Consider the following 14,416-nt stretch of genomic DNA (forward strand, 5'->3'; position numbering starts at 1 on the left):
TGTGTGTGTGTGTGTGTGTGTAGTATAATGTTGAGAATGTAAACGTAAACGCGTGCATCTCGTTTATACTTTACAGTGTGACTTACAGTGCGAGAACGAGTCGTCGTTCTGGAAAAAAAGTTGGCGAAAGGAGAACGAAAGGGTCGAGCGCGAATGAACGGAGAGAATTAAAGGCCGTCGTACTAACGAGTACGACTTTCGTTTCGAGTGGCATTCGAGTATAATAAGGGCCCGCGCAAGCTTGTGACCATTATTTACTTAACAACATTATGGCCTGCGGCCACTTGCCCTACTTAAGGCGTGGTACGCACGTTCTTAATGGGCACTCGTCCGCAACTCACGCGTGTGCACATGCGCGCCCGCTTCTTAGTCGCGTGCCACCGTTTATTATTGCCCCCGTGTATGTCGAGCTTTTACTATATAAATAGCGATACTCTACAACTTCCTTCTCGACTTTCAAAGTGCCCGGTCCGAATTGCGTCCAAATCGGAGATGGATGAAGATACTATGCTTACACGCTAAATTCGCTTATTGCTTTGGCAGGGAATTGCGCTGCCGGCTGCAGTAAGTAATAGTTACAATATATATATATATGAATATGAATACGAATATATTGTACGTTTTAAAGGCGTGTCTGCATGTTATATATTTCATTACAGTTAGAGGTATACGTATTAATTAGGAAGATTTAATATATTGTAATATAATTGTTTGATGAGAGAGTTTATAGTACAAAAAAGGAAAGGTCAGCGCCTAATAAATTAAAGGATGATCTCTTTTTTGTTTGCAAAAAAATCAAACTATAGATAATACACATATTTACATATAAAACAACAATTTGATTGAACTTACCGATAACAGCATCGCCCTTTTCCACCTTGGACTGCCGATATTCATCTTGGGTGGATCTCTTCCTCGTAGGTAGGAGAGCTGCACATTCAGCAGGCTGATGCTGAAGTTGCGTCTGAATATGCACGGCAGCGGCAGCGGCGGCCGCCGCGGCCGCCGCGGGTATCGCGATACCCGTCGGACTCGCTACGTGCGCCGCGGCCGCGGCCGCGGCTGGGTGCGGGGGCGGACTACCAGCTGGCGTCGTACCAGCGCTCGCCGGTAGAACCGGGGCAGTATTGCAGCTGCCGGCATTGTATTGCAATTGCAGGCCCAACTCGCGCGCCTCGCTCTCTTCCTGGGCCTGTTGCCGTCTCAGCGCAACCTGAAACAGTGTGTTTGTTCCTCGCTGATCGACAACGATCACATACTCGTACATTGTCGTCTCTTTCTCTCTCTCTCTCTCTCTCTCTCTCTCTCTCTCTGTGTAAAATTACCTAATATATTCATTAAGCGATACCAATTGAGTTGTCGCAAAAAATGTTTCTATACATATAATAAGCAATATCCATACATTGCGTGTTATTCAATACTCTCATATTCCGTAAATAGAAAATATCGTAACATTATTTACTTTCAAGTATCGTAATCTCTAATAAATAAAAAAAAAATGTAATTGAAATTACAAGTATTACACTAGAATTTTTCTCTGCCTCTCTCTCTCTCTCTCTCTCTCTCTCATACATGCACACGCACTTTACAAATACGTGAAAAAATCACAATTGCATATTGTGATCGTTCTGTTAGAGAAAGTTAGCAAAAAGATGTTTGCAAAAAGATTTGCTTTATTTAAGCAAAATCGAACTGGGTCGATTTTATAAACCGCGATCATATCAACGGCACTCAAAACGTACTTCTTACGTATATGTATACTGTATAGTATTAAAATTCACTCTTCGATCTCTTTCTTTTTTTCTCCCCCCCCCCTCCCCCCACTGATTTAGTAATTGTATCCATGATTTACCGACTATATATTAATACTTGCATCTACAAATCTCTGTCAGTAATATAGCTTGTAAAGGAAAATAGAATATAAATATAATAATGTACGTATTTATTAACAACACAATGCAAAGAGGAACAAAATACTGGAGAGAGATGATTTAAAATTATAAATTAATGTTCCAAAAATGGAAATAAAAATTAAATTAAAAAAATTAAATTAAACTTTTTTATCAATACTTTTGCCAATTCTTCAACTCTATTCACCCGTCATTACGATGACTATGAAATCTTTCAAATACATGTTATTCTCTTACTTAAAAAGTAAAACACAACTCAAAACATCAAGTTTTACAGAAAAAGAATAAACTTGACAGAAAAATATTCAATTAATCAAATAATATTTTATAAGAAAAATGTTTTTAACATGACCAAACATTATTTTTGTCATTCTAGTCTATCACGACCCTTAAGAAATCATCTTTTCTGCATGAGATTTAATAATTATTAAAGTTACGTTAATAAATTTTAAATGATCGATAGGATAATACTTACTTAACTTATTTATAATAATTGAATCATGATTTTTAAATTATGTCGCTTTTGAAATAAGAAGGTAGGTAATGTATGCTCTATGACATATCTTGTTACATTTTTTTACAGAAATTTAAGAAACAAACCACAATCCCAACAGATAAGATTTAAGATTCTAGCGGAATTGTGAGATCAAGTATCTTTCTCAATATTTCGTAAAATTATCGTCATCTTATTCGTGGCAATTTCTTGTATTTTTCTCATTTATAAAAAAATACAAATTTATATATATTTCTCTCTCTCTCTCTCTCTCTCTCTCTCTCTCTCTCTGGAAATTAAAATAAGCGTTGCGCTACAGCTAAAAATTCCTTTTATATTTAATCGCAATAATGAAAATTATCACAATTAATGGTCTACTAAGACGTTCTTCTTAGTATTTCTTCAAAATAACTAAAATTACATGCCGGAATTATAATCCTGCACTTTTGCGATAATTTGTTTTCAAGTCTGCAAGTAAAATCCCAGATAGAAAAAGTTTGCGTTCATTGCGAAATGATTTAAAATTTAAAAACAAACCTCTTCCTTTTTCGAAAAAGAGAAAAATTGGAGACGCGTTAAAAGATGAAACGGTAAATTCATCGACGTAGAGCAGATTGTAAGAGGGAAATCTTACCTGAGCAGCCATAACGCGTTGTCTCTCAGCGATAAGGGTGCACTTGGCACAGACGCAATCTCGCCATCGGCAATAGCGCTTGTGTCCCTTGAGCGCGGACACGACTCCGTGATTACGACATCGCGCGCACTTTGGGGTCCGCTGATACCTCTCGGCACTGGCGCGCAGGAAGAACGCGGCCGGCAGCACGTGATGTTGCTGTTGCTGTTGCTGATGTTGCATCAGTTGGCCCACGTCGACGCCAAGACCGACGCCGCGGGGTAAAGACATGATCACACAGCTGTTGTTGACGTTAACGTGGTTCACTCGGCTCACTCGACTCACTCGGCTCACTCGGCTCACTCGGCTCACTCGGCTCACTCGTCTCACTCGTCGACAGGAGCGGCGACAGAAGCTCTCGGCGAGGGCAATGTGTACTCTACTACTCTCCGCGCGCGATCACTTGCAGCGATCACCAGACTGCACTGGACGCGATCACCGCGCACCGTGGATGATCCGACGAGCCGGGCGCGAAATCTTAACCGCGTACTCGATGACACTCATCCCCATGTCGAGGGCAAACGGACGCCTCCGCGCCTCCACACCTCTCTATACGATATATACCTCCTCGGCGGGTGCACCCGTCGACCCGTCGCGATCGCGTCAATCAGGACCCGATCGCGGAGACGATCGGATCAGGCCCTTTACGGCTTACGCGCACCACCATCGAGACATGGCATGAAAATTCCCACCGTTACGACTGATTACGATTGATTACGATTGATTACGATTGGTTACGACTGGTTACGACTGGTTACGACTGGTTACGACTGGTTACGACTGGTTACGACTGGTTACGACCGTCCGCGGCAGGAGCAATCAGGAGCAATGGCAATGCATAGGCGCCTGCGATAGTAGACGCGCGCACGCGCCTGCTCTTCCATAAGTTGGTACGCGGCAGCAAAGTCGTACGGAGAACAACACCCTCTCGTTCGGCTGCCGGGGGCCGAAATGCGGAATCGCATCCCGTGATACACGCTCTCTCGCCCCCTCTCACTCCCTCCCGCTCGCTGGTATTGTCAACAATTGCAGCATCCCGGGTGAGTCGATTCAGGTAGCGCGCGCGGATAGACGGAGGAGGAGAGGCGGTAGTAATGCGGCGCGGCAGCAAAGTGGGAGCTCAACGGGGCCACAGTTCTCCTCTACCTAACGGTAGGGACTAGGGAGACGAGAACGCGCGCGCGAGCGAGCGAGCGAGAGAGAGTGAGAGAGAGAGAGAGACGAATTCCACGGGGAGGGAGGAGACAGGGCAGAAACTAACGATCCCCTCCATACTCCACGCGAGCGCGAAATAAAACACTGTGCCACAGTGTTCCACCCCGAGACCTCGGCCAAACGCGAGGCCTCACCGAGCCACAGCCACGCCTCCACCGTCCGCCGATTGGCAGGCTCGCGCTGTACCAAACCGAGATGTTAAGAGTTTATATCTGCTGTCGAGTGAAAGGGGGACATACCTAGCCGCGTACCCACCTACCTACCTTTGCCCACTCACCCCCCAAGTCAACCGTGTGTATCTTCCGTACGACGGTGATGCTGATGATGGTGGTGACGATGATGGGATGGTGACGTTATAATGGTGGTGGTGTTGTCGGTATGATAATGGTGTTGGTGGTGGTGGTGACGGTGGAGGCGGAGGAGGCGGTAGCAGTGGCGGCGACGGTAACGATAGTGGTAACGGTGGTGGTGATGGCTGTGGTGGTAGTGGTGATGGTGACGGTGGCGGCGGCAGCAGCGGCGGCGGCGGCGGCGGCAGTGGTGGCGGTGGTGGCGGTGGTGGCAACGGACAAACACATTACTCTTTTATTTAAAACCCGTTCCAGCATAAAATACAATGCGAAGCGATGCTCAGACGTTTCTCCACGCTCCGCCTTTTGTTTCAGCCGACTGTTCTTAACCACGCACGCCTTTCTCGTTCTCTTCCTCTTTCCAGAAACGTGTCTTCTCTTTCTTTTCCTTCTTTTTCTTCTTTCGTACATACTCCTTATTTCGGTCTCCCCCTCCCCCCCCTCTCTCTCTCTCTCTTTCTGCCCGTTGCCTTCCCTCTCTTCCCCTTCGCCAGTCCTCTCTCCCATTCGATCTCTTTCGTTGGATACGGTCTATAAACCGCAACCAACACCGTCATCGCGACGAGTCTTCTTTGAATCATATTGTACAATGAGATTTGAATAGAGAAGAGAGGAGGGAGAAGGAGAGCAGAGCCCCATTGTCGTTTCACCAATGGCGCCGATTTTATAGTGATCTAATGTACAGATGTTATTTACCCCGCAATGAGAATAGAATAAAAGCATTGTGCGCATTATGATTTGAATCCCGTATCTCGCTACGTTTCTATACCTACCCTCCTACCCTCCTACCTACCTACCTACCTACCCTACCCTACCTACCTACCTACCTACTTACCCTCACCCTATCTAGCCCTAACACGCGTGATATACGTAATGTACAAAAGTGTACAAAAGTTGCTCACGTTTCCGAGCATTCAAGCTTTCGTTTAAGCTCGAAAAATACAAGTAACAATGCTTTCGTGGTGTCTGCAGTTAGCTCGAATGAGTATCTACTTCGATATATTACTGAATGTGTTATACATACATGTATAAATTTCCAAGATTATTCCGATAAGAAGGACGTACATGTATATACAAGTAATAATAACAAGATTGACAATGAGAAGAAAGGACTTGACAAAAAAGATTCACAGAATCGTCAACGAGTCCATTGGTTTTTTTCTCTTAAATAAATTCTTTGATCTGAAAGATCGAAAGTGTGAAAAAAAACACGATTGTCCATCACGTACCAAATATATTTCATATTTTCTATACGCCCTTTTTACGGGCGGCTCGCTGAATTATTATCGTGGCTAAATAATTGTACTTGTCGCAAATCGTAACGTAATAACGTGTCACGCGCAACCTCCAACTCCTTCCGCTCGGTCAAATTATCCACATTGTAATTTAGCAATCGATGAAATTGAATACGTCTGCTGCGAGCATCATCGAGAGTGTCACGTATAAGTATGCATATGTAGGTGTGGGTGTGTGTGTGTGTGCGCGCGCGCGTGTGCGTGTGTATGTGTGTGTACCAGGAAGCATAAATATAATACAATCGCGAAATGACGGGAAGTGACTTTTTTCGATGATGCTCATGGAAAGAACGTTTTTCATTTGACGGCAAATTTGAGCAATAATAAAAAATGTATTCCAAACAGAAGAGAGTTCGTTGACGTCGGTGTATATCTATATATATATATATATGTATGTATATACAGTACAGACACGGACCTTTTTTACTCTCGCACATCGGCCACTCAAAGTGAACGTACATGCCGATGGGAAAATCAATAAACCAATAGGTTCGCCAATACATGCCCGTTCATTAAGTATCATGTATGTACTTTTCGTCCCGAAATCCGAAACGCAAAATCGGAGAAATCGTATAAAGTGAATGAATGAAAACGTTATCCATCAAAAGTTGTTCACTTTCCTCCAGGCTAGAGGATTAAACCAATTAAGCTCCTGACGAAATCGATTTTAACAATTGCAAAATTGTGATTGCAATTTTATAAAAAAGCAAATTGACAATCAATACGTGCAGTACGCGCGCGTCTTATTTGATGATTGTACATATTACGTAGTATATTTACAGCTACACAATTAATTGTAAGTCGCGCTCCTCTGGCATTTAATGATGAAAACTATATAATAACCGACTACGACGTTTCGTTGTAAAATCTTTTTCCCACGAATTCTTCAATTCTTCCTACTCTCGTTGAATGTATCCTCGAAAAGTATCCGTCCAAAGTTATCTCGTTTGCAGGTTCAAGTCGAGTTAATCTGCTCGACGGAATACTATATATATTGTTCGCCTACGCCCACTCGAGATTTCCCGCGGATCGCGTGCACCCTTGGAGGAATAAATAGCACGATCGAGATCGAAATCGCGGCAATATCGAATTACGATGTTTGCAAACGTCGAATTTACCCCTGACACTGTACGGACGGTTAGGTTGGTCGAATAACAGCCGCGATCGGAGATTAGATTAGATTTACTTTTACGTGGTGTCGCCACGTAAAAGCCTATGGAAGAAAAGCGCAGGTAAAAAACTGCTTATGTTATATACGACGCGCGGACGCTTCGATCTTGAGAGCTTATATCCTTAGCTCTTATTGTCACCGTATCGCCCGCGCTGTAACAGTACATGTAACCTGTTTGCTCGATAGATACGATCGATACGATCGATACGATCGATACGATCGAGAGGGAATCCGACAGATCACTTCGATATAATGTTTCACGTAAATCCTAATAACAATATGTCGCCTCTTATATACACAGTATAAATACACAGTATATGTACGAGGTATAGGTATACACGCGGTAATATTGTTGATACGTTTATAAATTTTATTAGCTGTTTTTTACTTGAAATTATTTAAACTGTATGGATTTTATATGGATTTTAAATCAAGCGACACATTTAAAATGACGTCTTCTCATTTTTGAAAGATCACCTTGAAGACTTTGGTCGCACAACTCGCAGATCTGTCTCTTTAAACAGGTAACTGCTGTCTCTTTAATTTGTCCAAGGTTTTAGACTAACAATAAAGTCTAAAAACTCTAAAGCGTATCAAACGATGCTGGTTAATCTTGCTGATAATTCTGCGACGACATCAGCACACTAGTAGTATATATCGGTGCATACGTGAGGTCATCCACGTGGATCCATACATGGTGGATTGGCGCGCGCCTGTATTCAGGTCGCTGTCGGATCGCGATGAAGCTCGCGCGATCTCGTCGGGATCTACTGTGCTGCGCTGCGCTGCGCTGCGCTGCGTTGGTGAAATGTGAAATACCGTACCTATGACTTTTTTGACGTGCTTTTAACAGATTGAATTGAAAATGGCTCCGTGGCTCTTCCGCCGCGCCGCGATATCCGCACCGAGCGCATATCCAAACGAGCGCATACCGAAACGGACAGGCGGTGAGAGACGCGCGAGGGAGGGGGAGAGAGAGAGAGAGAGAGAGAGATAGATATGTATAATTCTTCTCCTCCCACTCTCCCATCTCGATCTCTCGATCTCTCCTCGCCGATCTATCTACCTACCCCTCCGCGCGCGGACTCCGTCGGACTCTCTCTTTTCATTTTTGCACATTCGCTGATGCAGCACATCGCAAGCTGCACCGGCGGAAACGACGTTGGGAGGGGAGAGGGAGAAAGGGAGGAAGGGACTGGACTGGTCAGTCCGTGCAGAAGGGGGTGAGCAGAAATAATGTCCTGGCTCATTTTTTAAAGCCGCCCCCGTCCATCCGCCGCGCCGCGCCGGTAGGATGGTGGTCGGAGTTCTACGGGGGAAAAAAAAGTGACGGACGCACGTAGAGGTATAGATGCGGGTGTGGACGTGGAGACAGACAGACACACACACACACACACACACACACACGCGCGCGCGCACTTGGATCCGATATTAGAAAACTTATACCGTTATACGCGATAGCCCGACGCGGTGCGGCGTGGCGCGGCCGTGGCCGGTCTGCCACCGGATGTGAAACGGTCAAAGCCAAAAAGCACTCTCCGCCGAAACGGGCTATATATTATCCGCAACCCTTCAAATACAGAACCGTCCGCGAAGAGATCCATATATAACGTATAACGTGTGCGTAAGCTCCACTTGTCCTGCGAAATCCCTAGCCACTCTCTACTCGAGCTACTTTAAGTATTCGCAATTTTACTCTTTTTCTTCTCTTTCTTTTTTTTTTACTCTAGACTTTCTACTTTTTTCTCCTTTCGTTTCTGCCTCTTTTATATAAATATTAACTCTCTCGTAAGTATAGTTCGTTCTACTGTAGAATCATAAAATTATCAGACTTATATTATCAAATTTTATTAATTGGCAGAAGGTTATCGATAACTTGTTGTCACACGCGTATCAATATATTTAAGTAAGTATCAAGTAAGATAAAATTCGAATTGACTTATGAAAAAAAAAACACAATTTTTGTTCATAGAAAATGAAGAAAGAATTAGAAAGGCACCTATTTACTAATCGAACAATGCCTTAAGAAATATTTGTCTGATGCAAAAGGGTTGCAGTTCCTTTTGAAAGAACGTACGTAAATAATAAATATGTGATATGTATGTATATGCATGTATACAATTTTAAATTACTTGCGCATTATATATTTTACCACAGCTATTTCTGTTTTCTTTACTTTTCCATTAAAAAAAAATATCTCATTAGGAAGGTAGTACTATTTAGATTTAAGATATATAATCTATGTAAATATATACTCAATAGTCGCGTATATTATAATAAGGAAGAGAGATGGGCGTGGTTTCGAGGGGTTGCGTTCTCAGCTACGATCTCGTCGACCAATGCGAAGCCGTTTTACCTTCTGGCAACTGTTGCAAACGCAAGCGCCGTCATGCTTACCTCTGCGATCGCGCTATAGGCTACCGTATAGCCGTATACTGGACGCAGTACTGAATCTGATGACGTATAGGCGCAGACTCGAATGCTGGGTAAGAGAGCTTTGTTACATGCGCGCGCTGTGAGTTGTGAAAGATAGATGAATAGACAGATAAGATAGCGAGAGAGAGAGAGAGAGAGAGAGAGAGAGAGAGAGAGAGAGAAGCTGTTGATTTATTTTAAATTATCTATTCTATTACATATTACTACTTTACTCTCTTAATCATTTTTAATAAGCTCATTTTATTTCATCCCTTCTCTCTCTCTCTCTCTCTCTCTCTCTCCTTCCTCCTTTCTTTTTTTTATAATATAATTTAATTAATTTTATTTATGTATTAGTAAAACATTCTATTTGTATCTGTTCAATTTTAATATATCACCTCTGACTATAATTTAAGAAAGTGTTATATTTTTTGTAACAAAATAAATTTATTTCAGCTACGTCCAACTATCATTGTAATGACAGCAACAAAGTCAGATTGAAAAGTTGAGTATTACTTCTTCATCTCCGTTTTATCGTCAAGAGTATCGTTCTTCGGAAGAAAGTTCCAATGCCAAAATCATACTATCTATTATTTGACTTGGATTATTGTAGAAATATTTATATTTATCATTGGCTTTTGAATGACGATTATAAACATCTTTCATAAATTTGCCATCCGAAGTGAAGAAGAGGATCCTTGGAACATAGGTTCCGTCCGGTTCAAATTTTGCTTCGTCTTGTGCGGAAATCTCATCTTTCTTCATACTCACCATAACAAAACTGCGTCACGAAAAAATTTATACAACCAATTTAATATTATATTGTACATATAGTATCCTTCTAATCTTTATGCGTTTTGTTATCTTTTATTTGTTATCTTTTGTGCATTTTCCCTTCCTATATTTATCGCTCGATTTAATTGTATTCTTCAACGTTAAGTTTAAGAAAGTATAATAATACATACACTCGCGATAATACCATTCAAAAGTTGAGTCCCATCAGTGAGTATCAGTGATGATACAATTCCCATTTCTGCATGCACTGAGAGAAACTTTTTGGTTACGCGCGGGAAAAATGTGAATTATACAAATAAACGCAGACTAAGACGCAGCTCATGCTTGGTTGGAGTCTGAGCACAAGAATTGTAATTGTCGTAACACTTACTTTATTAGAGACTTAAAGGATCCTCTACATAGAAGTAGAAAACTAACCAATTCTAATCGAGTATTCTCCTTATATTTGATTGTAATTGGTTGGTTTCCTACGACTTAAGAGACTCCACGCGACCATCTATAACTTCTATGTAGAGGACCCTTAAGTTGTAGACGTAAGTAATACACAAGCTTTGGCGTTAGACGTATGATGACATTGATGACATATGACTTATAGGCTAGCGGTTTACTCGTGTTTTCAGTTTATTAACCAATCAACGTTCTAGCGGCTGAAAATGATTTAATTCGACTCGTCATATTATTCTGCGGAAAAATATCTATATACGCATAATTTTTTTATGTGGTCGTTGAATAGTTTATAAAACATTTTTTGTTTAAAAAGTCTAAACTTGGAATAAAAATTCCATAAGTTTAAAAAATTCTATAAGTTTAATTGGATTAAAATGGACATTTTTGGTCTCTGAGACTTATTGTTTAAATCAATAGTTTTTGAGATAAAAAAATGTCTAAACTTGAAAATGACTATTTTTATGATTTTTTTTTTCTTAGAAAAACTAGTCATCCAATCAGTATGGATAGATGGAAAGATTGAAAATATTCGGCCAATCTTAAACTATAACAAGAATTTTAATTTATTTTGATCTAATATGGAATATTTCGTTTGAAGAAAAAAAAATCATGAAAGTAGTCATCTTTCAAGTTTAGACATTTTTTTATCTCAAAAATTATTGATTTGCACAAAAAAATCTCAGAGACAAAAAACTGTTCATTTTAATCCAATTAAGCTTATTAGAATTTTTCCGAAATTTTTATTCCAAGTTTAGATTTTTTAAACAAAATATTTTTTACAACTATTTAATGACCACACACAAAAATTAAGTGTATATATGTGTAGATGTTTTTTCGCAGAATAATATGAAGAATCGAATTAAATCATTTTTAGCTACTAGAACGTTGGTTGGTGAACTTTTTAAGTGACTTTTTTGAGATAAACCGCTCATCTATTATTGCCGTGTATCCAATAAGTCGTATGTCATATGCCAAAACTTGTGCGTTACATACGTCTACAACTTAAGTCTCTAATAAAGTAAGTGTTACGACAATTACAATTCTTCTACTTAGATCCTTACTTATCATTATCGATTCCCTTTGATTTACATAACACATTGATAAATTTTTGTATTCTTTTTACGACTCTGTTTTCCGAAAACAGTAAAAAATTAATATAACGACATTTTTTCCATAATATCCATTTTATATTTCTCTATCGCATGCTCGTCTTTTTTTTTATTAGATAACGTATCATTACTAGTTTAGAGTTCATAAAAGTAAATGCGACATTTTCATAAACTTTGTATAGGTATAAATTTGATACATATAAAAAGTGCAATTTTTAATTGCTTATATCTTAGTATATTGATATTATATGTATAAGGTCAATCTCATTAATTGCACAAGCGTGTCAATGTACAATGTACAGTTTCAATTTCAAGAGAATTAAATTTCTGACTGTTTTTAATTCGCGAGTGTACTACTTTAATTCGTAAAGAACATTTCGCTTACACACAATGTATGATTGGATTGGACATTTACGCTAATGCGAGATCGATGCTATCATCAATAGTATCTTGTACATATGTGTACATATACATATATGTATATATATCTATAGTAATTATTAGAATCGTGAATCTTGCCTTGTGTAAGCCTTCGGCGACACGTTTATAGATAATTAGATACATGTATATTAGGTATATGACATATCTAGTGACAGGAATTGCCTTGGTGCGCGCCGCGCGTTTCAAGTTCAAATAAATGCCGTCAACTCGGCAAAGTAGGGAAAAATATATATTTTTACGTAGTAACGTTCCGCGCAAAAAGTACTTACTGCTGGCTTAGATTGAGGATTTTGATCGAATTGGTGAATCGAGGCTTCAATTTCTCGCAAGTCGGACAGCCCGGTTTGTGGATCAGCAGAAATATCGGTTTCCTGGAGATTTTCGCCTCTTGGAAGCCTTCTCGTAAATTCTTCCATTTGTACATGCGTTCAAAGTTGCGGTTAGAATCATCGTCGGCGGCGGCGATTACATTTCCGAATATGTAATAATAATAGACCAAGGCTGTAGTAACGTTCAGAGAACCGAGACATTTCGCATAACGCATGATTAGATTGGGGGGGGAGGGGGAGTGTTAAGTTTCTTAACTTGATTTAATAACGTTACGTTTGATTTTATACGAATTACGTGTCAATTTAATTTGTAATAAGGTAAATGGTTTGATGAAATGTTCAGCATTTTCAGCCAACTTCGCGCTTCGTTCGTAATAACATACGAGTGCCATCTATTGGCGACACTCGCAAGTAACTGAATACAAACATTTCAATGTTCAAGGCAGTGCCGCTTATTATAGCTTACATTTTGATATCAGCTGATGGCCGCCGATGCCGGCTGCGCAGGCTGGGCCACTCTAGCGCCTCTAGTCGTTATTGGTGTTTCCTCGTTTTGTGTTTTCTTCTGCATACGCGTGTGATACGTCGGCATGTACGTATGTATGATATTTATGCATACACACGCGCGCACACACACATGTGACAATATGCGCGCGCCGGTCGCTTTGAGTCATTGTTTTGCGTGTTTCTTACATCCGTGACGCAGATGACGCAGACAACAGACTTGCAGGACTGCACTCTGCTCTGCTCTGTATAGGTTAGCGTTGACGCAGGTTAAACGAAAGATTTGACAGAGCAGTGAGAATGGTGGGAAACGCTCTTGTCTTGTGTTAATTTTTTATCAGTCGCACCAGACTGCTAACCAATTTATCGTTTCATGGAAAATATCGCGTGCACAATATTTCGAGATCGCGGTATACCGGACGAAGCTACATTCCAAGATCTTGAAAAGTCAACAGTACAAAATGAAGCCTTTAATCGAATTCGAGGAATGCTTACGGGATACTCCCAAGTTTCGGTAAGATTTCTCCCTTCCCCTCTTCCTCCATACATAGACACAATTTGTTTCGTACAAAGAGATAGCATTTGTATCCCTCAATGATTTTCTTCTGGTTATAATACTATCCGTTACTAATTGTTTCTAGATAGTTAGAGCTTAATACATTTTTTTAATTTAAGATGACATTTACACTAAATTATAAATGACAAAGTGTTGTGTGAAAAATGTATTTTACAGATTATGCATCGAAGAGGTGGAGAAGAATGTGGATTTACTAGAACAAAAGTTAGATAAGGTACACTATAATATTATAAATTGTCTTATTTAAATAGACATTTGTATATCATTAATTTAATTTTTGCACTACCCGAAAATGATTTCACTTAATATAATACATGGATTAAATAATATGCAAATATTGCAAATAGTAGACAATTTAATGATAACAATATGACAAGAGTAATTTTTACATATAATTATGTTATAATATACATCTATATGTGTAACAGACATATATACCAACTTTATAATTTTTTTCTTTAGGTATTAAAAAATTGCAGTCTGACTATTGATACTGGAAAAGCCTTTGTTGGACAGCAAAAGTAAGTTTCATATATCAATATATATGTAACAATATACTTTGTATTTTTCAATTTGTTGATCAATTGTAATCGTTTTGTCAAATATATACTATATTAAATATACTATATTAAAATTAAATAAAAATATTATCATGAAGATGCAAAGAAATATATAATAGAATCTTATATAAT

General features: G+C 39.8%; 3 protein-coding genes across 3 annotated transcripts in view; 1 reads left to right on the plus strand and 2 right to left on the minus strand.

Annotated features, from left to right (window-relative positions):
• The window catches only part of LOC108748018 (doublesex- and mab-3-related transcription factor A2), a 17,751-nt gene extending 14,444 nt beyond the window's left edge, over positions 1-3,307 (minus strand). Inside the window, exons 1-3 of the mRNA XM_018485965.1 lie at positions 3,038-3,307; positions 1,040-1,213; positions 853-946 (exon numbers count right to left, since the gene is read on the minus strand). Of these exons, the coding sequence (XP_018341467.1) occupies positions 853-946; positions 1,040-1,213; positions 3,038-3,307 (538 nt within the window). The remainder of the gene's footprint in view (positions 1-852; positions 947-1,039; positions 1,214-3,037) is intronic.
• Positions 3,308-9,921: 6,614 nt separating this feature from the next.
• LOC108748025 (thioredoxin domain-containing protein 12-like) lies at positions 9,922-13,001 on the minus strand. The gene is made up of 2 exons (XM_018485974.1): positions 12,584-13,001; positions 9,922-10,303 (listed from the first exon to the last, which is right to left on the minus strand). Exons 1-2 carry the CDS (start codon positions 12,856-12,858, stop codon positions 10,060-10,062), a joined length of 519 nt encoding a protein of 172 aa, XP_018341476.1. The 5' UTR covers positions 12,859-13,001; the 3' UTR covers positions 9,922-10,059.
• Positions 13,002-13,350: 349 nt separating this feature from the next.
• Positions 13,351-14,416, plus strand: part of LOC108747990 (arf-GAP with coiled-coil, ANK repeat and PH domain-containing protein 2) — a 4,833-nt gene continuing 3,767 nt past the window's right edge. Inside the window, exons 1-3 of the mRNA XM_018485931.1 lie at positions 13,351-13,661; positions 13,881-13,938; positions 14,187-14,245. Of these exons, the coding sequence (XP_018341433.1) occupies positions 13,609-13,661; positions 13,881-13,938; positions 14,187-14,245 (170 nt within the window). The 5' untranslated portion in view covers positions 13,351-13,608. The remainder of the gene's footprint in view (positions 13,662-13,880; positions 13,939-14,186; positions 14,246-14,416) is intronic.

Source organism: Trachymyrmex septentrionalis, unplaced genomic scaffold (genome assembly GCF_001594115.1).
Source record: "Trachymyrmex septentrionalis isolate Tsep2-gDNA-1 unplaced genomic scaffold, Tsep1.0 scaffold21, whole genome shotgun sequence".
Classification (NCBI taxonomy): domain Eukaryota; kingdom Metazoa; phylum Arthropoda; class Insecta; order Hymenoptera; family Formicidae; genus Trachymyrmex; species Trachymyrmex septentrionalis.

Coding starts and splice junctions, on each gene's coding strand:
- LOC108748025 (XM_018485974.1), bottom strand. CDS start 12,858: ATGCGTTATGCGAAATGTCTCGGTTCTCTGAACGTTACTACAGCCTTG. Junction 10,304..12,583: donor ATCCTCAATCTAAGCCAGCA/GTAAGTACTTTT, acceptor TTCGTGACGCAG/TTTTGTTATGGTGAGTATGA.